Source organism: Hemiscyllium ocellatum, chromosome 47, assembly GCF_020745735.1.
Source record: "Hemiscyllium ocellatum isolate sHemOce1 chromosome 47, sHemOce1.pat.X.cur, whole genome shotgun sequence".
Lineage (NCBI taxonomy): Eukaryota > Metazoa > Chordata > Chondrichthyes > Orectolobiformes > Hemiscylliidae > Hemiscyllium > Hemiscyllium ocellatum.
This window is the reverse complement of record NC_083447.1, coordinates 13699187-13726130: the sequence shown is the minus strand read 5'-3', so window position 1 is coordinate 13726130 and position 26944 is coordinate 13699187. Positions and strand designations below refer to the sequence as shown.

General features: G+C 42.3%; 1 protein-coding gene across 1 annotated transcript; it reads right to left on the bottom strand.

Moving 5' to 3' along the window:
* Window positions 1–2738: 2738 nt before the first annotated feature.
* Window positions 2739–25998, bottom strand: ech1 (enoyl CoA hydratase 1, peroxisomal). The gene is made up of 10 exons (XM_060856124.1): window positions 25851–25998; window positions 22539–22704; window positions 19371–19459; window positions 18466–18590; window positions 16927–16975; window positions 12447–12511; window positions 10678–10748; window positions 5781–5852; window positions 4004–4154; window positions 2739–3236 (listed from the first exon to the last, which is right to left on the bottom strand). The coding sequence occupies exons 1-10, from the start codon at window positions 25885–25887 to the stop codon at window positions 3132–3134; spliced, it is 930 nt and encodes a 309-aa protein (XP_060712107.1). The 5' UTR covers window positions 25888–25998; the 3' UTR covers window positions 2739–3131.
* Window positions 25999–26944: the final 946 nt, after the last annotated feature.

Below are 26944 nucleotides of genomic sequence, written 5' to 3'. Positions count from 1 at the left end.
CGGAGACCGTGATCAACTTTTCAAAGGAACAGATTCGAGCTCTCGAGAAGCAGGTCCTTACCTTACTCGAACAAGTCAACAGTCTCGAGAACAGAGGTAGGCAAAAGAATCTCTGTGTCACAGGGCTGCCGGAGGGAATATAAGGCAATCAGCCAGCGAGCTTCTTTGAGAGCAGGCTGCCGCGATTTCTTGGCTTGGAGGTTAGGTCAGGCCAAGTGAAAGTTGACAGGGCCCATTGGGTCACGGTGCGTAGCCCAGGTTCGGACCAGCACCCTCGCGTGGTCCCAGTGCGACTCCACAGTTACAGGGACAAAGTTAAAGTTATGAAAGCCTCCAGAATGAAGAGGAAGGATCCACAGGCCTTAACTCACGAAGGTACCTGGATAATGTTCTTCCAGGACGTTTCTACAGCTGTGATTTATAAAAGGAAATGCTTTGATGAAGCCAAGAGAAGACTGGGAGACCTTGATATCCAGTATTCCTTGAAGTATCCGGTGGTGCTTCATTTCACTTATGATGTGTCTGTGCACTCATTTGACTCTTCAGAAAAAGTGAAAAACTTTTTGGATGCTTTAAAATAGACTGGATGACTTCAAGGATGTGGACAATAGTGTCTTTTTTTTCTTTTTCTTAAAGTGTTGCTGAGGTTTTTCTGATATTAGTGGGTGTTCATGCATTTTTGGGGATGGGTAGAGTGCCTACTTTTAATTTCCTTGCTAATATTACTTTTTTTTCCTTTCTTGGCTCGGGTCTGGAATGCAGCTCAAGCTAGAAGGAGTTATGAGGCTGTTTTGGAGATATGTAAGTGCCCCCTGTGGGCAGGGGGTAGAACCCCTCACTGCGCCTTATATTTAGTTTAGTTTGTTGGTTTTTTTGTATACGTAGTTACGAGTATGTTAGTCTTAGTAGTTGTAGTTTATGTATTTTTTAGACTTCATAAGTCTTTTTTGGTTTATGCTCAGCAACTGGTAAGTCGAATTCTTTCTTTTTGGAGTTCAAATGTTGTTACAGAGAGTCATGGCTAGTTGTGTCCTCAAATGGTGTACCTGGAACATTAGAGGGGATCCATTCACCAGTTAAGAGGAAAAAGGTGCTTCTAGTCTTAGAAAGGAGAGCATAGACATTGCCCTTTTGCAGGAGACTCACCTTGATGATAAGGAAATTGTAGCAGGGCGGGTTTGATCGGGTGTATTTCTCCTCCTTCAACACTAGGAGTGGGGGAATGGCCATACTTGCAATTATCCATTTAAGTTGCTAGATCAGATTAAAGAGGCTTATGGGCAGTTCGTCATTCTTAAAGCCTCAATACATGGAGAAGAGTATGGTATTTTGAATGTTTATTGTCCCCCAGTGCATCCCGTTAAACTTTAGATAGACGACTCTCCAAATTGATCGCACTTACACTATGGCAGATTATTATAGGGGGAGACTTTAATTGCCTTATGGATCCTGCAATGGATAGAATGCCTGGAGGCCCCTCAACACTTTCTTTACCATCTAAGCAACTAGTGGATTTATGTGCGGAATTGGGATTGGTGGATGTCTGGATGCATCGCCACCCCATGGGTACAGACTTAACGTTATTTTCTAATCCATACAAGTGTCATACGAGGATTGATCTTTTACTAACCTCTGCATTATCCTTGGATTCGGTAAGATCTTACACAATTGGAAATATTAATATTTCTGATCACCCTGCAGTATATTTAGAGATTGAGGTTAAGGGCAATGTTATAGGCTCTCAGCACTGGCAAATGGCAACTATGTGTAAAATATGTATCGATAGTCTCACTCATTGTCTGTGGTTTTGCCACAGACTCCATACATATTGGAGTGCTGTGGCAGGAGTAATAGAGAGGATCTTGGGGATTGAAGTTAAGAGCAAGCCGATCTCTCTTCTCCTGGGCCTACCCAATTTATCTTCTTTAGATGCTCATGTGAAAAGAATTTTTAAGTTTCTCACTTTTTGAGCGAGAAAAAAATATTTTGATGTGTGGGGTCTCTGAACCGCCCCCCCCCACCCCCACCCCCCACCCCCACCCCCCCAAGTCTGTCAGGTTGGAGTAAGCTAATCATGGAACATATTCCTTTGGACATTTTTAGGAATACGGTATGCAGAGAAACTGAAAATATTTCTAAGATATGGTGGCAGTTTTTGATGATCTAGATGTAGATTTATCTGCCATCTTAACTAGGGCTTTTGTGTAGCCATGACGATTTGATTTAGTGAACTTTTGAAACCCTCAAAAGAAGCACTTTGAATAAATTCATGTGCAATACTCAATGCTCTCGGAGTTCGGGAGCTAATGCTTTGTTTTGCTGAGAAGTTTTATTTATTAATGTATTTATTATTTGCCTTTACTGATTTGTTCATCTTGCACATGAGAATAGTTGAGTTTTGTTTGTGTTGTTTCTTGTTTTATACAGAGTAGTGTTTTTTTTTGTAGGCTTATTATTGTTGGAATTTTGTAATTTTATAAAACATCTTTTTCTTTCAATAAAAACATTATTTAAAAAAAGTAATGACTTTCACATTCACTATTTTTCTCCATTTTCTTACTTAGGGTGTGGGTGTTGTAGACTAGGCTAACATTTGTTGCCCAAATGAAAGAATGTGCTAAGCCATTTCAGAGGACAGTTAAGAATCAACTATAATCCCTGAGTGTCTCGGGTTGGAGTAGGCCCATTCCCGGTAGAATGCATATTTCCTTCCCTAAATGACATCGCAAACAGATGGATTTTTACAATAATCAATTACAAGTTTAATCTCAGTAACGGTGATCACAGCTTTTTAATTCCAAAATTATTGATTGAATTTAAATTCCATTCCTGCTGCCGTGGTAAGACTTGAATCCATGTTCCCTGGATTTCTAGTCAGTGACATTACCACTATGCCTCCATCTCCCCATAATGATTATTGTGATTACATGATTACACTGGTGGATTTACAAATTAAAAGCTGAAAATGATGGCAAATAAAAATCACAGGATGTAAAAATGATTTGATAACATCTGCATTGTAAATAACATTTTTGTAGGCAATGTTATATGAGTTTATTTGCTTTCAAAATCATTAGAATTAGAGGAATTATTAGCGCAAATTGAGAACAGGTATATTGAAACTTTTTCCATCACAATTTGGAGTAAGACACATCTTTGGGGGACTTTTTCTCCATTGCAGCCTGGGCTGACTTTATAAGGTCATCTGTTTGTAACATTGACATGTTCCATGTGGCCTGGGGAAAAACAAGGAGATAGCCTTAGTGTATCCTGTTCATTGTTAATGAAAGGAAATCATGAGAGAGTATAAACGATGGATAATCGCCACTGAACTGTGCAGGAATTTATTTAGCTGAGGTACTGTCACCTCAAACATAAAAGGTACTTTATCAAATGGTTCACAATATCTCAATCCTGGTAAGCAATGCCAAACGGATGCATGGATAATGAGAAAAAATAAACAAAAAATACACATGTCTTGCCCACTTTGAAATAGTGCCAATCCACCAAGAAGAGGATAATATTGTTCATCCAACAGATACTTACTTTAAAAGATATGGATGGACAAAGGGAAAACAATACTTGGGGGAAATTGTCTCTCCCAGTTCCTATTGCCTCTCTGAAATGAAAAAGCTTTCAAAACATAGTGAATGTGAACAAACAAAGGCTATGATACTGCGTGACCTTGTATTTCCACACACACTTCCAATATTGTGAATATTCTCATGGGAGACTCAAAGTGTCTCTGCAGAAAGAGAATAAGTGGTTAAGCACAGGCTCTTCTTTGAAGATCCATGTGGCAATATTAATTACTTGAGTCCAATCAAGTGGTGTTTATTTCAAGGTGTTTGTGGTATATTCTGAAATACCTCTCGCGTGGATATTCCATTGTAATCTTTAAATGTCTACATACATCCACCAGTCAAGAGGGGACAAAAGATCAGGTTGTTCCTGTTGCAATGCTGCCCTTTATGCCAACCTCAATCATTTGTCTCATACTCACAATATAGTTCAAACCGTCCTTAACAGGGTGGTCTCTTGAATAAATCAGATTCAGCTTGGTTCCTTGTACTGCCAATGGGCTCTTACTGGCTATCTCAGATGCCATCTCGAAGGCACCTTCCAACATGGCTTCTTTGTCTTCAAAGACTCGGCTTCAGACAAGATGAAAGAAAACAAGCTTGTGACTTTAGTCTTTTTAATGTTGGCAAAGTTCAACATGCCAATTTTTCAGTGTACATACTTCATGGGTCAGTGTGCTTTGGCAGTGGGGGAGGAGGCGCAAGCAAAGCCAAATCTAACATCAGCAAGATTTGGAATTGTTACAGGTACCTTGCCAAAAGGCAGCCAACAGATAATGGTAATTATCTCTTGGTTCCTGGCCTCACTAGATCCATGTTTATAATTGCATGTGGTAATATTAGTTACTTGGTCCTCTGCCAATCTAATTGAGACAAGATAACACAATGCAAATTTCATCTCATATCTCAATGTATACAATTGTCATCACCATCCCAAATGTGATAGGTTCTGAAAGGAGAAGCGTAGAAAATAACAACATGAGTAGGCCATTTGGCCATTCATACCTTCTCTACTACTCAATATTAAAGTGTCTGATCATCCAACTCAGTACTGTGTTCCTGCATTCTCCCACACCTTTTGATCCCTTTACTCTAAGAACTATATCAATTTCCTGAAAGACCTCTAGAACTCTATTCAAGTTGTCATTCTTCTCATGAGGTTTGACGGGCTATCTGAACACATGTGGCAATACAGCAAAGCACAAATCCACTAAAATCAACACACAGTGCCAACTCAACTGCTGTCTCAGCTGAGATGCAATAACCCAGATCAAGAACCAAGATTTACTGCATCGTGTTCTGTGTCATAACAGCCTGTGCAAGTGCCCTCTGACCCAATGGTGAATTTAGAACATTCAGATCAATATTCAACATCAAGCCCAATATGAAAATAAATTAATCAAGTGTATACACTCTCAGACTAGTGTGTAATGGCACTCACTGCACCAACCTTATTGCTAACGATGGAGACATCATACTATCAGTCCTTATAATGGCCTCCTGTTGTGTTACACGCATACATCACCCTCTTCATTTTGGCTTCAGTCTTATGGAGCCAGACAATTGATGCACATTTATTCTGGAATATGTTTTAGAATCGAACAGATAGATATAACTTGCATTTGTGCAGACTTTCAAGACGTTACAATTCCCCGAAGGTATTCAAAAGTGTAGCCAATATTATAATGTAGGAAATGTGGCAATTTACACAAGACAGGGACCCCAGATGTGATTACCAGCTGATCTGTTTTTTTTCATGTTATTTTAAGGGATAAACTTGCCTGGATTATCTTGCCTGGCCTTCTTCAAAATAGTGCAGTGAGATCTTTTGCATCCACTTGAGGTAATGTTCAGAGCTCCGCTAGAAATTCTGTTCAAGTCTTTCGAGTAGTAAACAACTACAATCTACTATTGTCTGTGTGCCACCAATGAATCAGGACTGGCGTCAGGTATCTTACCCTGTTCAGGCTCTGGGTGACCTAGTTCAGTTTCTCATCTACAAGAAGCAGTTAACAGAGCTCCGGCACCTAATGAGGATGCTCCTGGATATGTCAGAGATACGAACGTGAATAACATCCAGGAGCGGACTGATCAACAGGGTCATAGTGAGATGAAGCTAGCAACTTTGCAACGACAGATCACAAACAGTGTGACTTGGTTGACACAAGGTTGAATGTAACTTAGAACCAAATAGATTACCTCACCAGACCACAGCTCAGTGCTTCGTCTGCCATCAACTGCCTTGCTGTATAAACCAGTTCGCTCATTAGACTAGAAAAGACAATAGGAAAAATAGAACATCATAAATCATAGTTTAACTCAACTTTCATTTCACTCCCCCCTCAACCTTAATATATCTACTGGTTAAAGGCAGCTATATCTAATGCTGAATATTCCAGCTTCCCCTAAATCAATGGACAGCCTCTTGAGTATAACTCTGGCCCAAGCCTCAGTTATGTATTGATTAAGCAGGTTCAACAGGTCTTGTTCCACTTCGTACCTGTTAACCACCAGATCTGGACTACAAAGCTTTCCCAACATTGGCAGAAAGGATGGAGTTAGTCTTTTCCTCTCTCCTGCTAGGCACTTGGTTTGACTCTGATGGAAAAGAGAATTTGCCTCGGACTGAAACAAACTGCCACTCAACAGGATAATTTGTGCCAGTGACATTGACCAATTAGCCTGGATCCCACTTCAGTTTAGCAGCATATTGTTTTGAGAAAATAAATTTGGAGAACATACAATCCTTTGGGGATGAGGTCATGAGGGTGGGAGGTGCATTAAAACAAGAGGTCTTAAAGAAAGGCCTTTCACAATCTCAGAACATTCCAAAGTGTTGATGAAGGGCTTATGCCCGAAACAACTGATTCTGCAGCTCCTCGGACGCTGCCTGACCTGCTGTGCTTTATCCAGCGCCACACTCTTGATAAAGTACTTTACAGCAAACTTTACTAACAGCACCCTCTTGTGCCCCTTGCATGTATGTACCAGAATAAATCAGGTCCAGTATTTGCACATTGTTTCAGGCTGTCCTGCAAATATACTGCATTTGGCGACAAAGTGGAAATTGTGGATGTCTCTCGCTGAAAACGTTGGGGTTGGGTAAGCTTCTAACAAGCTAGATGATGAATTGAGGGGTATTCTTTTGTTGGGAAACTATTGTGTATGCTGGAAAGCTAAACAAAAACAGAATGCACTGCAGAAACTCTGACAGCATCTGTGGAAACAGAAATAGTGTTAATGTTATGACTCATTTTCTAAGTTTGCAGAGTTTCTCCAGCACTTTCTGCTTTTATTTCATAAATAATTGTATCGTCGCGGTTTCACAATTGAAAGTGATCGTAAGCTCCTGATGACTATTTTGAGTCTGAAGGCTCCAGCACTCACTTTAACTGCAGCCCAAATATAACGATTAGCTTTAGTTTTATCTTCTTAAAAGTACAATGTTAAAGTACAGATGATCTTCTAACCATTGTAATAGTAACGCAATTCCTAGATTACCATCCTCATCTGACATATAATGGGGGATATATTTAAATAAAAACCAAAAAAACTGTGGATGCTGGAAATCAGAAACAAAAACAGAAATTGCTGGAAAAGCTCATCAGGTCTGGCAGCATCTGTGAAGAGAAATCAGAGTTAATGTTTCAGGTCAAGTGACCCTTCCTTTTACGTGTAGATGAGTTGCCAATCACAGCAGATAACATTGATAACTTTTATGGATGCCATATTGTGAAGGCTGTATGACCATATCAAAAACGTGTTGCCAACACAGATTTAGAAAACGGGTCTTTTTACTTTACCCATGAGAATGAGTTGTCCTTTGTGTTTTGTAGAGAGCCAGAGAAAAAAAGTGATGTAATGTTCAACCCTCACGATCAACATTTAGAATTGAGTTTGACTAACAGTCTGGTGAGAAGTTATCTTTAGAGGTCAGAGTTCGATGATGACATAGAACAAACAATTAATCAGCATAGTGTACATCAAGCTGTAGGAAAACTACCAATGGTACCTTTGCAACCATGAAATTAACCAGCAAACATGTGACCAAGGCTGTATAGGGTGTTCTATCAGAATTTAAAGGGCAGTAGTTATACATTGTGATATATAGTCATTCCAAGTCAGTTGAAGGGTGTCTGATGTAACAGTTAGAAGAAAAACCTGGATGTTTTGTATTGTTTGATTGTTGCTTATGGATTTCCAGAAGAAAGTGTGTCTGATAAATGACCTCAGTTTTGCACCAGAGAGTTTTCAAATTTCATGAGAATGAACAAGATTAAACATCTAGAGTTTCACTGAATCATCCTTGCTTCGAATGAAACAGTAAATGCATAAGTACAAAATATCAAGCGTGCTCTTGTTTTAAAAAATGCTGGATACAAATTAGATGAAATTTCAGGTATCACTGAATCACAAAGGGGTGTAATTTTGTTTATTTTTCCGAACATACCTCTCGCGACTGGGAGAATACCAGCTGAACTGTTTCTGAGAATGAGGATTTCATTGCTAAAACCACATTTAGCAGTCAGAAGAAAAAACCTTCCAGATGGAACAAAGGTCATAACAGGTGTAGAATGAGGAAAAGAAGTTTAATGTTGAACCAGAAGGTTAAGAATTTCTTCACAAGTGGGTTAAAGTGACTACCATGGAAACGTGTAAAAGTATATGGCCCTCACATCTGGATCATGAAGTTTTGTTGTGGAAAGGTTAGATTTGGACACGTAGATCATGTTTTACCTTCAAAAATTCATGAAGCAAAGAGAGTATTGGGAAGAATCAAATGTGTCTGGTAAATCAGACAGTTGGGATATGGGTAGCATACTGATTGCTGCTCCAATACAAATCATTCCTGAAATCAGTTCAGATCCAAGTCAGAGTCAGTCTCATGTGGCTGATGAAGGGGAAAATTCAATTGCAGATCAAAGGCAAAATCAGTTCTTATTGGAGAAAACTTCTCTGCAAGGTTTGTAGCTCAGGTTGAGGTTTAGGGTGTAGATTTGCTCGCTGAGCTGTAGGTTTGATATCCAGACGTTTCATTACCTGGCTAGGTAACATCATCAGTGGCGACCTCCAAGAGAAGCGAAGCTGTTGTCTCCTGCTTTCTATTTATAGGTTTGTCCTGGATGGGGTTCCTGGGGTTTGTGGTGATGTCATTTCCTGTTCATTTTCTGAGGGGTTGATAGATGGCATCCAGATCTATGTGTTTGTTGATGGCGTTGTGGTTGGAGTACCAGGCCTCTAGGAATTCTCTGGCATGTCTTTGCTTAGCCTGTCTTCTCTTCAGTCAGAGAGCTGTACAGCATGGAAACAGACCCTTTGGTCCAATTTGGCCATGCTGACCAGATATCCTAGTCCCATTTGCCAGCACTTGGCTCGCATCCCTCTGAAGGAGAAAGTGAAGACTGCAGATGCTGGAGATCAGAGCTTAAAAATGTGTTGCTGGAAAAGCGCAGGAGGTCAGGCAGCATCAAAGGAGCAGGAGAATCGACGTTTTGGGCATAAGCCCTTCTTTCTGAAGAAGGGCTTATGTCCGAAATGTCGATTTTCCTGCTCTTTTTATGCTGCCTGACCTGTTGTGCTTTTCCAGCAACACATATTTGAGCTCATATCCCTCTGAAACCTTCCTATTCATATATCCATCCAGATGCCTTTTAAATGTTGTAATTGTACCAGCCTCCACCACTTCCTCTGGCAGCTCATTCCATACACGCACCACCCTCTGTGTGAAAAACCCTTAGGTCCCTTTTAAATCTTTCCCTTAAACCTATGCCCTCTAGCTTTGGACTCTGCTACCCTTGAGGAAAGACCGGTCACAGGCCAAGATGAGTCAAACTCTTTTTACTGGAAGTTTGAGTCAAGACCATTTTAGGAATGGCAAACCAGTGGTCAAGTTAAATTTGTAAATAAATAGAAAACATGAGATACATGTAAACTGTATGGAATTCTGAATGTTATGCAACATATTCAGCAAGGAAGGAGGAGTATAGTTGTATACTTTTGTGGCAATTTGTACATATCTACCAAAGTAAACTGATTTTAGCTTGATGTTGCCTTTCAGGTGCTACAAGTTGTTTTCATCTGTCCTGCAAAGATCTCACAATAATCACTGCAGTAAGAGTGAAAGAATTCAATTTGTACATGGCAAGCTCTAACTCAGCAAGTTTATAACAATAAGGTCAATTGTTTTCTTATTGGTATTGACTGAGGGGTAAATATTAGCTGGGTCACTGGCCAGAATCCTTCCTCTTCTTCAAAATGGATATCGCACATCCAACCGAAAGGGCAGATGGTGTCTCCAACAGTGCGGCACTCCCTCAGTTGTCAACCTAGAATTTCAGAGTAGGACATGAACCCATAGTTGTTACTCAGGGGGGTAGCATAGACTAAGACAATGTCATCAGTCTAAGATTGTCATTATCAAATAGGAAAGTCAGGAGAAATTTCTTCCATTCAGAGAGTGACAGTGGAACATTGCATCACAGAAGTTGAGGTGAATGCTTTAGACTTATGTAAGTGGAAGGCAAATACAGACTCAAGGAAAAAAGGAATTTAGTGGGAGTAGACTCACCAGACCTGTTACACTGGTAGCTTATTGCTGTTCTGTGACTCCTGTGCAATTCCCACTTGCAAATGGACCTGGATCGGTTTTCTTTTAAAAAAACATTTTTTTAAACTTGCACAAAGCAGAATTGTTAATCAGCAGTCAAAAGGGCAGTAGTTTAGTATAAGTCGTATAGAGCAAGGAGGCAGAAGATGATTAGGGGAGCAAGAGAAAACAAGGGAAGATGAAGAGTTTTTGACAAGATCGAGACAAAGAAATAGGCAGGAACGCAGGTGCATTGTAACAGAGGCAGAGACAAGACCTCTCAAGAGTCTGCTTCTCTCATCTGTCTTGCTGTTTATAAAATTGTAATTGGCATTAAATCCTGCAATTTCCTTCTTAACAGCACTGTGGGTGCACCTGCACCATATTAATTGCAGCAGTTCAAAGCAGTGGTTCTCCACAACCTTCTCAAGGGCATAACGTGATGGGTAACAAACTCTGGCCTTTCCAACAATGCCCACACCATTTGAAAGAATATTTTTTAAAAATTACCTGGCACTTCCTATAATTCTGGGCAGTCGCTGCAAAGTTCCTACATCAGCTGCCATTCCAATGTCCACTTCCTAGACATGTAGAAAGGATAGGCTTAAACTTGTGCAATTTTATTCAGCAGACTGTCAACAGATGTAATATCAAACTACTCTCAGCAAATTGTGAAGCAGTACTTAGTCATAAATATTCGCCAACAATAAAAACTTTCACCATGCTTCTTCTCACCACCTCAAGATGTTCCAAACAGTTCAGAAATACTGTCATCAGCATTGAGTTGTAGGAAATATAACAGACAATGTGCGGAGAGTAGGATCCCACAAAAAGCAATAAAGTAACTGACCCAATCACCGGCTGTAGTTCAGGAATAAATAAGGACCAGGGCACACAGCCTCGTAACAGTGACCTGGGATACTTTCTAATTAGCTGAAGGGGCAGAAGAAGCTTCAATTTAACAACTAAAGACAGCACCTCATATAGCGTAGCACCCCCTTAGTCCTCCACACTGAGCTGTCAGTTATGATTTTCTAGAGTGGGAGTCGAAGCAACAACATTCTGAATCAGAAGTGCGAGTGCTACTTAACAAACCACTGCAGACACTGTAGATTTTCATAAATATTTGAAGTGGAAACTGACTGGAGAACAACCCAAACCATCAGTTATCCCTAGAATAGATTACTGATGGTGGCAGTAAGTTTGGGGCAGCATCTCATGAATAAATCGACAATTTCCGAAGGAAGGAGGGAGTTTTCAGGAAAGGGGGAATGTGAGGAGGGAGATGCCATCTTGAAATTACTCAATATATGACACAGTGTTGAGTTGGGGAATAATTTTGCCAGAGTTTGTTCTAAAACTGATCACAGGCTTCGCTTGTGGGTTCTGCCTGCACCAGGCTGGGTCCGCAACTCAAAAGGTGCAGAAAGGAAGGATAATAATGAACCAGGTGATACTTTCACAGTGGTACTGTGAGTCTTGAGTATCATATCTCTTGGACAAACAAGGTTCCCAAGCTTACTCCCATTGTAATAGTTCATGTACACAATACAAACATGGAGAAAATCCTGAGATTAATGGCTACTGGAATACGTTGCTTAGACAGCACATGATGAAAAGCGTATAATGTGGACCTTAAAATAATTTTTGGTGTTTGTCACTTCTCTGAGGGCATTCTTTTTAAAACAAATAATAAATGTCAGAGTGTCCTTCTGGGACAGTGATTAAATTCAGCACTTTGTCAGAAAGCAGATGACTGCAGACTTTTGTGGTGTGAACAGAAAACTGTTTATACTGTTGTGTTTATCACTGTTAAAGTAAACTAGAAAGGCCATTATCTTTGTTTTCAATTCAGAAGAATCTAGAAACGAGCAAGTTTGTATTTCATTCAGTTCAGAAAAACAGCGGTGAGTTGAGAAGCAAGTTCAGCTTTTCTCCTGAAAAGATTCAGGGCAATTCAGGAGACATGTTATCTCAGCAGAAGTGTTCAGTTTGTAAAACTTCCAAATTAGAAATGTGCAGGTTATTAGAATTGACAGAGTTTAAGTTCTCAGATTTGTGAAAAATTCATACTGGCAGATTTGGAAAGGGCTCTACAAGCCATGGCAAAGTGACAGTCAAAGTCAGTTAAGGTTGGAGGGGAGAGTAATTTCCTTAGACTTGAGTCACTGGTATTGATAATGTTGAGAAATAAGCTGAAACATTGTTTTGTTGTGTTTTGCTAACTGTCTTTAATATAAGATAGCTGACAAAGCAACTTATTAAACAGAAGCTCTCACCTTCACCTGGAACCAAGCATCCCGCGAGCATAGCCGTATGTCACAGGCTGTAATCAAATCTATACCTGTAAAGGAAAGAGCGCCTTCAGCTTAGTTTATGGAATATAGTGTGCATGTGTTTCAAGCTTTGCTGATTTGACAGAATGATAAGGTTAATATTTGGAAAGGAGCTATTACGCCAGGACAGTGTCTATGCTGTTTGTTATTCTCTTTGTTCTTTTCTCTAAGAAAGGGAAGATTGGGTCTGAATTGTTGCACAGCATCTTCTCTCCCCGCCCCCTTTTTTTTGATGAATTAGTTTTATCACACTCTCACTTCTCCAGTGGTCTCCACAGACTGGGAAGCACAAATCTATTATTAATCCCTGTAGGATACCGACTAAGTGAAATAAAGAGGGAAACAGTTCAAACCATTGACCTAATGCTATACATAAATTAATCGCATTTGAGACAGAGGTCATTGAGCCAATAAGCTCCGTTGAGATTATATTCTTCAATTCACATCCAGGTCATATAGCAAACAGCAGAGATTGAGAACAACCATTAGGTTGTTCCAACCCAGTTCACACACTCTTATATTCAGATAATGTGGCCTTTCACCAACCAGCAACATTCCAGTGTCAGCTCCCAAAGAAGACAGAGCAAGAAAGCTGGGAAACAGCCTCATGAGCCTCCTCAATGTAAACCCACTCTTTAATGGCAACAAGTAACTTTCTCCGTTCTCCATGTTGGCACATGTCCAAAACCAAAAACTCTGTGGGGATGTTTGGATCTATTGCTCTGCGAAACTGATGGCAACTAACCAGTTTAGAATACACCAAGAGTGTTTAGTGTAGAGTGTCACGTATGTGAGTCATATTAGGCTGAGATAGCAGGTGCCCCCCACCGAAGATTACTAATAAAGTATGTTGCAACATATCTGCAGCTTACATTGTTCATCTGTCAATCTATAACATAGAAGGTGCAATGAATTCCAATTCCGTTATTTGTGATTTGCAATTGCTGGCTTCTTAATCCAGTACAATATCCGCTAAGCCATCTCGTGCATGTGCGTGTTACTCATTTCCCCGCGTGATTCCAGAGACTTAAGTGTCTAATCCACGTTGATACTGCCTAGTGCAGTTCTGAGGAAGTGGCATACTGTTGAAGATGCTGCCCATTGGATGAACCTTTATTTTGAACCACATCTGTCTTCTCAGGGGTATGTAAAAGATCACATAATCATACTTCAAGGAACAGGGAGGAGACTGCCAGATTCCCAGCGAATGTTAATCAAGCAAGAGGGACACCAATTCAACTGGGCAATACATCTATCTTGGGACTGGTTAAACAAAGACAGGTGCAGGAATTCAAACTGGAACTCTGTTAACAAACATATAGATTTGGACCCTATTTACCAGCCTGTCAGAAACAGAACTGGGAATGATATCACCTATCACAACAAACCAAGACACAACAGCAGGCGGGACAGAACTCCAGCGCTTCACCAGACAAAACGTCCGAGAACAAACTTACAGCTCAGCGACAACCAAATATTAATCACTCAACCCTCATCACTAAAATGGATAGTATGGCTATTTATGTCACCCCTTCCTATGGGGTCTTGCTGTGTGCAACACTTCCTACTTTGCAACAGTAACTAGGCTTCAAGAAAGTATTTGTTATCTGTGAAGAGGTTTGGAACATTGAGGTTATGAAAGATATTAGCTAAATGATAGTCTGCCTTATATTCCATTTATAGTTTCAAAAGAACATTACCATGCTAAATGATTACTGTAGATCCATTATCTCACATCAAAATGTATTCTAGGTGTGAATACGGATTGAACCTGTGAATTGTCCTACTCTTATCTGCTTTGTCCTTTGTAACACTGAGCCACGTTACAGCAAACAAGACTCTGGCCAGGGAAAGAGACAAGTCAATAAACACTCAATGGGTCTAAACTGTTACCTGGTTGGTATATCTTGCTGAGAAAAATGAGCAGCTTTTTCAACAGCACCTTCCAATCCTACATTGTCTGAAAGGACAAATTGGCAAGTTGCAAGCACCAAAAACTCCAAGTTCACTTGAAAATCTTGCATTGTTGTGTTGGGCCATTCATTGTCTCAACACACCCCAATGCACTTTTAAAATGGAGTGTAATGTAAGTAGCAGAATAGTGGGCTCTTGCGGTGCAGTGTGAGTGTCCCTACCTCTGGGCCAGAGATCCTGTGTTCAAATCCCACCTATTCCTGAGGCTTTATTTTTGTTTAACTTGTAGGATGTGAGCATTGCTGGCTGGCTAGCATTTATTGGCCATCCCCAATTGACCCTTGAGAAGGAGTCGTTCAGCTGCCTTCTTGAACCACTGCAGTCCACATGCTATAGCAAGACCCACAATGCCCTTAGGGAGACATGTCATAACAACTCTGAACGGTTGATTAAAAACATCTAAAAAGAGCAGACAATTTGTTCGCAGCAAGTTCCTGCGAACAGCAAAGCCACAATAACAAGATAATCTATCTTCATAATTTTGATTGAAAGATTAACTTAACCAGAACACCATGGGAGAACGCTCTTGGTTTTCTATAGATTAGATTAGATTAGATACGATACAGGGTGGAAACAGGCCCTTCGGCCCAACAAGTCCACACCAACCCGCCGAAGTGCAACCCACCCAGACCCCATTCTCCTCCATTTACCCTTTCACTTAACACTACGGACAATTTAGCACGGCCTATTCACTAACCTACACGTTTTTGGATTGTGGGAGGAAACTGGGGCACCCGGAGGAAACCCATGCAGACACGGGGAAAATGTGCAAACTCCACACAGTCAGTCGCCTGAGGCGGGAACAAATGGTTCCCTGGGCGCTTTTTTTACAATCTCAGCAGACTGAGCAGTGATTTTGGTAACGAAACACTTGAGCCACAGATAGACTGCAATAATATTCTCGGGCTGCTGGTGAGGAGTTTCCAAGCATACAACATGTCCACCAACTCCCGTTTAGAACAAACTCTTTATTGTACATATTGGTATAACAATGAGCACAAGGGAGCCATAAACATTTTCTTTTAAAAAAAACTCAAACTCCCAGTTATCTCCTGAAAGAGTGACACCACAAAGTTTCATATTTTAAACAAACATTTCTGTGCCGTGTGGGCGGCACGGTGGCATAGTGGTTAGCACTGCTGCCTCACAGCACCTGAGACCCGGGTTCAATTCCCGACTCAGGCGACTGACTGTGTGGAGTTTGCACGTTCTCCCCGTGTTTGCGTAGGTTTCCTCCGGGTGCTCCGGTTTTCTCCCACAGTCCAAAGATGTGCAGGTCAGGTGAATTGGCCATGCTAAATTGCCCGTAGTGTTAGGTAAGGGGTAAATGTAGGGGTATGGGTGGGTTGCGCTTCGGCGGGTCGGTGTGGACTTGTTGGGCCGAAGGGCCTGTTTCCACACTGTAAGTCTAATCTAATCTAAACAAGAATTGGACAAAGTCCTACTAATTTTTGCAAAGCTTTATTCTTCAAAGCTGATAATGTAATAACTCATGTGGTTTTTAATTCAAGACGTGAGTTTCCCCATACTTTATAGAATCTTTCTCTTCCCCACAAACCAAAGTGAGACATAGCTTTCAGGAATTCACTTTGATTCTCCTCAAACTGATGCTCAGACCTCCTCTCTGCAAGGATTCTACTGCTGATTTCTTCCACGAGCAGATCTGATCATTTTTAAGTACTCATGAATCTGGACTTATCGTCCTAAGCATAGTCCCACTCACAATTCCTGCTTAGTGACTCCAAACTAAATGGTGTCTTTGACTCCTAATGGCTTCTCTACTCCTCCTTCCAGCTGTCAGTGGACATACCACTGCCCTCCGACAGCCCTCCAAGCTGAGCCCTAATAGCATTCTCTCTCTCTGCTGGTGAAAGCAGCACACCGGTGAACCCAAAACACAAGATTACTCTCTGACCCTCTACCCTACAGCCATGCATGGATGTTCCAGATAGAGATCTCAACTAGTTATCTTTAGCCTTCAAAACAACCATTTGATTTGGGACCCATATGAATAATTTATATTTCTAATGACGATTACAATCATCTTATTAGACTTACTGGTTCTACTATGAAACGCAGTGTTTACAAGTTGTTTTAATTCTGGAAACCTACATGAATAATATCAAAACACTATGAAGCAATCTGACTTGTGCAGTTAGATCCAATGTAGCCAATATAATCTTGGGTGTGAATTACCAGCAACATAATGGAACATCCCTTTTGAACTGGAATCACCCCAGTCTGTCTGAATTACACTTATTTCAGGATTGTTTCCCAGTTTCTTTGTCAGATTTTTCTTTGATCAACATTTAAAACTGGGTTCCTAAAACTAAAAGTTACCTCTATGGAGACTCTCAAGAGTGAGACAGTACCTCATGTGGTGAGGATTCTATCCCTCACAAAATGAACTATAAATTTCCAGATTATTAAAACAACTCAAAGCACTCACCTCCTCCAATGCACGCATTATGAACAGCTGCAATCACTGGCTTAGGACACTGAAATGGAGCACAAATTAAAGTGACATTCAGCAGACATTGGAGTCATGCACGTTTGAATATTGATTAGATTAGATTACTTACAGTGTGGAAACAGGCCCTTCGGCCCAACAAGTCCACACCGACTCGCCGAAGTGAAACCCACCCATACCCTTATCTAACACTATGGGCAATTTAGCATGGCCAATTCACCTGACCTGCACATCTTTGGACTGTGGGAGGAAACCGGAGCACCCGGAGGAAACCCACGCAGACACGGGGAGAACGTGCAAACTCCACACAGTCAGTTGCCTGAGGCGGGAGTTGAACCCGGATCTCTGGCTCTGTGAGGCAGCAGTGCTAACCACTGTGCCACCGTGCCTTGTATCTTGTAAAGATTTGCCATCTGGAGTTCTGGTGTGCAAGCCAAAGTTCTCCTGTGTCTTGGACAGCAGGTCAAACCTTGGGCTCTCAGATTGACAAAGATTCACGGGTTGGAGAGGTAAACTAGAAAAACAAAATAACTTAATAATCGAAGAGAATGAAAAGTACTTTATTCCGCCGATGCAACATTGTGGTCCATGGGTATGGGTATTGTGATGGGCTTTAGGAGACAACCACCTGACTTGGAGCTAGAATTATGTGTTGTCCAAACTAAGTTGGTGTGTCCTTTCCTGAAGGACACTGGAGAACCAGATGGATTTTTCATTTAATTTCACAACTTGCCACAGTGAAATGTCACACACGTCAAGGTAATAATTAAACACCGAACACCAATTAAATCATTGGAGAATTTTTTTGAAGGTTAGGTAAAGGTATGTAAGGTAAAGTCACCATTGTTCCAGAGGACCATAGGGCTGTGTAGGGACTAGAATAAAGGATTTCATTTTATACTTCCCCTTTGGGAAGGCAGTCGGTTCATGTATGTCTCCATACAGGCAAAAGTGAGGACTGCAGATGCTGGAGATCAGAGTCAAGATTAGAGTGGCGCTGGAAAAGCACAGCAAGTCAGGCAGCATTTAAGGAGCAGGAAAATCGACGTTTCAGGCAAAAGCCCTTCATCAGGAATCTGCCCAAAGCGTCGACTCTCCTGCTCCTCGGATGCTGCCTGACCCACTGTGCTTTTCCAGCACCACTCTGATCTTGACTCTGTATGTCTCCACATGTGGAGTCTGCAGGTGAGTGTGTCCACAGGTAGGTGTGTCCACTGCTTTGTTTGAGTGTGTGCATGAATGTATCAATGTAAACAAGCATATGTGCTGTTTGTGAGCATGAGAGCGTGCACAGGTGTGGATGGGTGTCTGAGAGAGAGAGTTTGGGGTGAAAACTTATTTGTTTTTGAAACCCGTTATTACTGTTAACCCGTGCTACCTTGCACAGGCCATGCAATGATAGGGTTAGGATTTTGTGACTGTGATTGCGAGCTGCAATTTGGAGGCCAGGTGCAAAGTGCAAATCAACTCAGAGTAAACCAGGGAGGATCCTGGTGCATTGACAGTCATAGTTCCTACCTTTTCTATCACGTTAAAGCTCTCCTGATATTGGAGGATGTTGTTCCTTAAGTGCCAGGCTTTCCTTGCTGTATCGTCTCCTGTAGGCTGCAATAGATGTCCAGCCATGTCAATCAGATCAATTCCTGCAAACATCAGCACAATTACTGATTTGATTCAGCATCAGTATAATAATTAATCATCTCCTTGTTACAATCACATCTGGCATCCCTGATTAGCAAGGCTGAAGTTAAACAGGATTTGAGAAATTATAGGAGAAAGTGAGGACTGCAGATGCTGGAGATCAGAGTTGAAAATGTGTTGCTGGAAAAGCGCAGCAGGTCAGGCAGCACCCAAGGAGCAGGAGAGTCGACGTTTCGGGCATGAGCCCTTCTTCAGGAAAATTTCTCCTTTGAGAAATTATAGGCCAGAAAGCGGCAACTTGTGTAACTGTTCATCCTCAAACATCCTTCCCTATCAAATTAGGGGGTCTATTCTAATAGTTAGATGATATATAGAATGTAGAGAAACAGGGCCTTTGGCCTAACAAGTCCACACCGAGCCACTGAAGAGGAACTCTTGCCTAGTTCCGGAAGAGAATCCCACCCAAACCTGTTCCCTATTACTCTACATTTACTCCTGACTAATGCACCTAACTTATACATCCCTGAACACTATGGGCAATTTAACATGGCCAATCCACCCTAACCTGCACATCTTTGCACTGTGGGAGGAAACTCACGCAGACACAGGGAGAATGTGCAAACTCCACACAGACAGTTGCCCGAAGCTGAAATCGAACCTGGCACTGTGAAGCAGCAGTGCTAACCACTGAGCCACCCTGCCACCTGGTGACATGAACTTTTTTCTGTTATACACACCACAACCTAATTAATTCTTTTAAAGCTTTTTGAGGTCACACTTACCTGCAGTAAACATTTTTCCAGCTCCTGATACAACAACTACTCTGTGGTCAGTGTCATGTGTGATTTTGTTAAAGCATTCCACCATCTCTCTGTTGGATCAAGACAGTGTCATTATTGTTGTAACACACAAGGCTGAAAGCCACCAACAGCTAAGGGTTCAAGTTATTTAAGTCGCATTTGCTAGACAGTAAACAACTTACTACGCTGGAGAAAGCAATGGGGTCTGGAGTCAGCGTGAGTGATTGGAATAACAGGATTTATGAGCATCAACTGCTAACATTATTGGACAGGTAATAAATCCACCTGTATGTTATAATCATGATAAGAGCATATTTTGAAGCCCATCAGCTAATTTAAAATCTCTATAGCTTCTCTATCTCTGTAACTTCCTCCAGCCCCCACATCGTTCCTTATCTCTGTAACCTCCTCCAGCCCCCATATCCCTCCTTACCTCTGTAACTTCCTCCAGCCCCACATCCCTCCTTATCTCTGTAACCTCCTCCAACTTCAAAACCATAAGATCTGTATGCCCAGCTCTGGCTATTTACCCATCCTGACTTCAATCACTCCATCACTGGTATTCAGCTACCGAGACCCTACCTTATGGAATTCTCTCTTTAAATTCTCTGCCTCACCACCTGTCTTTCCTCCTTTGAGATGCTTCTTAACATCTACTTTCAACAATCATTTTCTCACCCATCCTAAAAATCTTCTTTTGTGACTCTTGTCAAATTTAGCTTGATAACACTTCCTTTAGTAGCCTAGGAACATTTTACCAGCTTAAAGGTGTTAATGAACAGTTCATATGCTGTGATTATTCCCTCCCTTCCTGCAGGGGGACTCCTAACAATAGATCACAATAAGTCTGTAAGAAATGGGAACAGGAGGAGGTCATTCAGCCCCTAAGCCTGCTCCACCATTCAACAGGATCATTGCTGAACCAACAATTTTCACGGTCACTTTCCTGCCCTTTCCCCAAAACCCTCAATTCCTGACTGATCAAGAATCTGTCTCAGCTTCAAATATACACAAGGACTGTGCCCCCCACAGCTCTCTTTGACAAGGAGTTACCAAGAATCACAACCTTCTGACAGAAGACATTCCTGCTCTTTTTAGCCTTAAATTGGCACTCCTTCATTCTGAGACTATGCCCTCTCATTCTTGATTCTCCCATGAGAGGAAACATCCTCTCAGCATTTACCCTGCCAACCCCATCAGAATCCAAATGCTTCAATGAGATCACTTCTCATTCTTCTGAATTTCAATGAGTCCCAACCAGGATTTGTCTTTGCTCAGGAGATAATCCTTCCAAACCGGGGATCATCGTAGCTAACCTTCGCTAAACTGCCTCCGATGATGTCTTTCCTTAAATAAGGGGACCACAACTCCTCACAGTACTCCAGATGTAGTCTCACTGTACAGCTGCTGTAAGACCTCCCTACTCCTGCACACCACCTCCCTTGAAATAAGAAACAACATGGCACTAACCTTCCTTATTACCTGCTGTACCAGCGTGCTAGCCTTCTGTGTTTCATTCACAGGTACCACCAAGTTGCTTTGTTTTGCAGCTTTCTGCAGTTGTTCTCCTTTTACATAAGACTGTTTTTTTTTGTTTTCTCATCCAAAATGAACAATTTCACCTTTTTTTCCACATAGTAGTCCATCTGCCAACTTTTTGCCCACGTACTTAACCTATCAATCTCTCTCTGTAAACAGTTTGTCTCCCTCTCACAACCTGTCCTTCCACATATTTTAGAGTCAGGTGCAAATGTGGCTACAGTATATTTATTTTCTTTTTCCAAGTTATTAATATTCATTGTAAACAGTTGAGATCCGAGCACTGATCCTTGTGGAATCCCATTGGTCACAGATCACCAACCTGAGAAAGAATCCCTTTCTTCCTGCTGCTTTCTGCCCATGAACCAACTCTCTATCCACACCAATATATTATCTCCAACGCTCTAGGCTCTTATCCTACGACTTGACCTTTTGTGAGGAACCTTGTCAAATGTCTTCTGGAGGTCCAAATAGAACACATCCCCTGTTTTCCCTCAATCCACTCTGGTTGAGACTTCCTTGAAAGACTTTAATATATTGAGTTCCGGAGTCCTGAGGTCATGTTGCAGTTGTATAAGACTCTGGTGAGGCCTCATCTGGAGTATTGTGTGCAGTTTTGGTCGCCATACTATAGGAAGGATGTGGAAGCTTTAGAACGAGTGCAGAGGAGGTTTACCAGGATGTTGCCTGGAATGGTAGGAAAATCTTATGAGGAAAGGCTGAGGCACTTGGGGCTGTTCTCATTGGAGAAGAGAAGGTTTAGGGGAGATCTGATAGAAGTGTATAAGATGATTAGGGGTTTAGATAGGGTAGATACTAAGAACCTTTTACCGCTAATGGAGTCAGGTGTTACTAGGGGACATAGCTTTAAATTAAGGGGTGGTAGGTATAGGACAGATGTTAGGGGTAGATTCTTCACACAGCGGGTTGAGAGTTCATGGAATGCCCTGCCCATATCAGTGGTGAACTCTCCTTCTTTATGGTCATTTAAGCGGGCATTGGATAGGCATTTGGAAGTTATTGGGCTAGTATAGGTTAGGTAGGATTCGGTCGGCGCAACATCGAGGGCCGAAGGGCCTGTACTGCGCTGTATCCTTCTATGTTCTATGTTCTATCTCTTTCAGGACTCTCCTTGATTAGATTATGATTTTCCAAATGTTCTGCTATTACTTTCTTGATAATTGATTCCAATACTTTTCCAACAATGGACATTTACCCTGTAATTATGTACAGTTACCCACTTTTTGTCTCCCTCCCGTTTCAAGTGGGGGCGTCACTGTCAGATTTCCGATCCCCTGGTATTTCCCTAGAATCCAAGGATTTCTGGAAAATTTCAATCAATGCATCCATTATTTCTGTAGCTACCACTTTTAGGTGGGGTGTGACAATGATCATAGCATTGGGAACAATGCTCAAGCAACATAGACTAAAGACTTAGCCTATGGTCATCTTGTCTGTAGGCCTTGTTATACCAATAAGTCTCTTTAATCTGCAATGAATCAAAGGTAAACGAGAGGGCTCTTTAACAGTATTGAAACAAGCATCCCCTTTAACCAAGAGTAGATCAGTGTTACTCATTCTTGAACATTATTCGGTAAAATTTGCAATCACCTCCAAAGCGTATGGTTCATTGCATTCCTCTTCTTAGGTCTGTTCAATTCTACATGCAGCACACTGTCTCTTGGTTGCGAGACATGCAGAGTCTCAAAATCGTATGAGGCTACAGCAGCAGACATTGTCCGTATTCCAATTTGCAACGTTTGGAACAGGCCTCGACCTGCAATGGAAGTGCAATAAGACCCAAACAGAAACTTGTGCACTTCGTCCCCAAAGTGCAAACACTTGTCCCCACATTTGTTTCTGTACTTAGCTTCGCGTAGTCGTCTCAAACTGCAATCAGGGCTTGGAGAAGCTGGAAACCAGAGAATAGGACAATCGGCAGAAAAGGAGGAACCCTGGAGGACACTGCAGTATCTCAGGATAGACAGGGAAGGGTCTTGAGCAGACAGCAATGCATCAAGGCAGACGGGGAAAGGTCAATGAACGGACAGGGGTATCCTGGAACAAACAAAGAGTCGTACTGGGGCAGACTGGTAAGGGTCATGGAGTGGACAGGGGTGACTTGGGCAGCTGAGGCAGTATTGTGGTGTAGGCTGGAAGAGATCCTGTGATAAGTAAGATGTCCTAAGTCAGAGAAAGAGTGAGGTCTGAGACAATTAGCAGAGGTAGAGTGTGACTCTTAACTCATGGGAATATGGTAGATAGATGGAGCAAGATAGAGGGAAGGATTTCTCTTTCCAGAACCATTGAATATCTGACAATTCACCTAAGAAGCTCACTTTTGCCATCCTCAATCAAGCCTAATTTCCAAACCTGCAGAATCAGAATTTTCCCTCGTATTCTGGATGTTGTTAGGGTTTAAAATGACGACATAAGAACGGTGGAATTAGATTAGAGAACCTCTGTTCTTTCCTACATCACTTAGGTACAGTTTTGTGGCTTCACTCTGATAACACACTTTATTTAATCGATTGTTGTCCAAGATTACATCATTCAGAGTGCACGGACTCTGTGCCATTTGGACGCTGTTGTTCTGATAAGTGTTGCAATGGCACAGACAAGGAGCAAAATCTCATGGATAGGGAAAGGAGGGTGGAATGAGGAGGAGGAAGACTTTTTTTTGAGTAAGTCACCAAATTTAAATTCCACGTCAGGGCTTGAGAGAAATCAAAGCCGGCATTCCAATGCAGTATGTTGGGACTGCTGCACTGTCAGTGTGTACACAGTTTAGATGAGACGAAAAACACAGGTTCTTTCAGGTCTTTGAGACATTTAATTATCATGAGATGTACTGTAACTGCAAGTTCTTTTTTTACAACATTGATGCAGAGCAACTGAAGCTGGGTATTCGATCCGAACAGGTTTCCTGGTTTCATCATAATCCCAAATTCCACTCTGGTGCAAAGATGCAATGGTGAAGGAATAAATTTGTGACAGGAAATCCAACCACATTTGCCCAGTTCCAATTAAGACTGTGATAACAGCATAACACCAGCTAGTATTTATTTATTTGCAGCATTGCTGGCTGCGCCAATATTTATTGCCCATCCCTAAATGCCCTGAAGGTGGTGTGAGTTGCCTGTGTTATGGATCAGACCAAACCTGCTCAAAATATTTTAAGGTACCTTAGATCTTTTAGTTTTCTTATTTTAAAGGTAGATGTAAAGTATCATGTTCCAGATGCAATGCAATTGGTCGAACTACTCAACATTAAGCAAAACCAATTTATTTAAACAAAAGGAAAAAAAAACTTAACTCGATTGGAAAACTTAACCAAATAATAGATATGGTAACTATTACTAATTAACTGTTCCAATACAATTGACTTCCCAGAAACTTTGCCTTGGTGAAAATGCAAATTCAGACACAGAATCTCACATGCAGTTCTCCAATCCAGGAGGAAAGAAACGTCAAGAGAAAGTTCAAAGAGAGTAGCAGCCAGGAGATATTCACTGAAGCTTCCAACTCTGTTGAGACCCTAACAGCTTCTGATGCTACTGAGAAACCAAAACCCAGAAATCATGATCTGAGAAAGCTGGCCACACCTATTCATGGTGTTAAAAAAAACCCAAAGGCTACTCAAGTTGTTTATTCAAGTAGTGTTAACTTGAATAGAGTTCTCTCATTCAATCTCGCTCTTAAAAGAAAGCAGGACAAATAACATCTTTAAGCCATAGCATTGTCACATATTCTTGAACCACTGTAGTCCATGGGTGGTTTAGGGACACTGATTTCAACCCAGTGACACAGAAGAAACAAAAATACATTTCCAAGTTTGGGAGGTTTGTGGCTTTGAAGGGAATTTGTAAGGGATGTGGATTTGGAAGTTGCAAGTCATAGGTGTCTAGAAGATTTGCAGCAGTGCATTTCATAAATGATACAGACCTCTGTCACTGAGTGTCAGTGGCGAATAGAGTGGATGTAGTGCCAATCTAGCAGGCTGCTTTGTCCTGGATGGTGTTGAGCTTCTTGAGTATTGTTGGAACAGCACCCGTCCAGGCAAATGGGGAGTATTCCCTCACACTCCTGGCTTGTGACTTGTGGATGGTGGGCCTTGCTCATTATTGTCCAGGGAGTGAATGTTGAGGGAGATTGAGATTCTATTGTTACTAGGAAGTCAAGAATTTCAACTTTGACCAACTGCTGGATGCTTGCAGGCAGCAATTAAATTCCTGCCACCCCTCCCACGGTGGAGTAACCCAGATCATGGAGTTCATAGTTTTTCCCCCATCGACAGGCAGAGTGCTGGGTTCGATTCCAACCTCGGGTGACTGTGTGGAGGTTGCCTGTTCTTCCCATGTCTGGGTGGGTTTCCTCCCACAGACCAAAGATGTGCAGGTCAAGTGAACTGGCCATGCTAAATTGCCCATAGTGTTTGGTGCATTAATCAGGGGAACTGAGTATGGGTGGGTTGCTCTTCGGAGGGTCGGTGTGGACTGGTTGGGTCGAAGGGCCTGTTTCCACACAGTAGGATCTAACCTAACCTAATCTATTGTAAGTCCAGAGATCAGCAAGTTAGGTGGACTGGTCATGAGAAATTATCCAGGGAATGTGTGGGTTAAGTGGATTGGCCATTGGAATGCAGGGGTGGGTCTGAGTGGGATTCTCTTCAGAGGGTCGGTATTGGCTGGGTGGGCCGAATGGCCTCTTTCCGCACTGTCGGGATTCTATGATTGAACCCCAAATCCAGGGATATTTTCCCACTTGCACGGATAGTATTCAGTACCGAAGGCTTCCCGGCGCCTCATCTAAAACTTATGTCCACTCCACCCCGGGACAAACTTAGCCGAGCCCGACCACCCTCCCCCCCCGCCCGAACCGGACACAACCCCTCCCCGCGCTCCCCCAACAAGCCACACTCACAGCTCCTCCGTGCTCCACCGACCAGAAGAGCAGCCATCGGCCCCGACAGCGACCTGGAGACAATCCCGCCTACAGCGCCTCCCGCGGCCGGGCAGTATCACCGCTACTCCAGCACAGCACCACCCACGGCCCGGCGGTCACCGCAAGTAGACAATAGCGCGGCTTGCCCGTGGACCCAGCAGGATCACTAAGTACGCCACAGCGCCGCCGGCGGCCCGCCAGTCACCGCAAGTAGACAATAGCGCTGCCCATGGCCGGGCGGAGTCACTGCAAGTAGATCATTGCACCGCCCGCGGCCCAATAGTCACCGCAAGTAGACAATAGCGCTACCCACAGCCAGGCGGAGTCACTGCAAGTAGATCATTGCGCCGCCCGCGGCCCAATAGTCACCGCAAGTAGACAATAGCGCTGCCCATGGCCGGGCGGAGTCATTGCAAATAGATCATTGCGCCGCCCGCGGCCCGGCAGTGTCACCGCAGCATAGCACCACACAACCCATCCGAGAGATACGAGGTAGAGAGGAGTGAACGTGTATCCTAGAGTAAATTACGATGTTAATGACAGGAAATGGATAATTACAACATAGGGTTAGCGAAGGGGGAAAAAAAAAGTGATTTAAGCAAAACGGATGCAAGTCGTTAAACTCATTGTGGAGTCTTCAACATTGTAATGCAAGTGGAAAATGAGGCTCTGTTTCTCTGGCTGCTGCTTTGGAACACTGCAGCAAAGTTAGAATGAGCAAGGTGGTGTTTGAAAAGACACGTGATTGGAAGTACAGAATTAAAAATCACACAACATCAGTTATAGTCCAACAGGTTTATTTGGAATATAACCTGTGATTTTTAACTTTGTCCACCCCAGCCCAACATTGGCTCCTCCACATCATAGAAGTGCAGAATCATTCTATGAGGGGAACTGTTTTACTAAACATTCACCAAGTCTGCATTCGGTCTCACCACTATAGAGGTCCGCATGTAAACATGAAAGACAGAAGACTGGATTGATATGTTTCAGCTGGAAGGTGTGTTTGGGCCTCGGACAGTGAGATGAGAAGAGGCAATTGCCTGAGGTGTGGGGGTGAGAGGGGAGGAAAG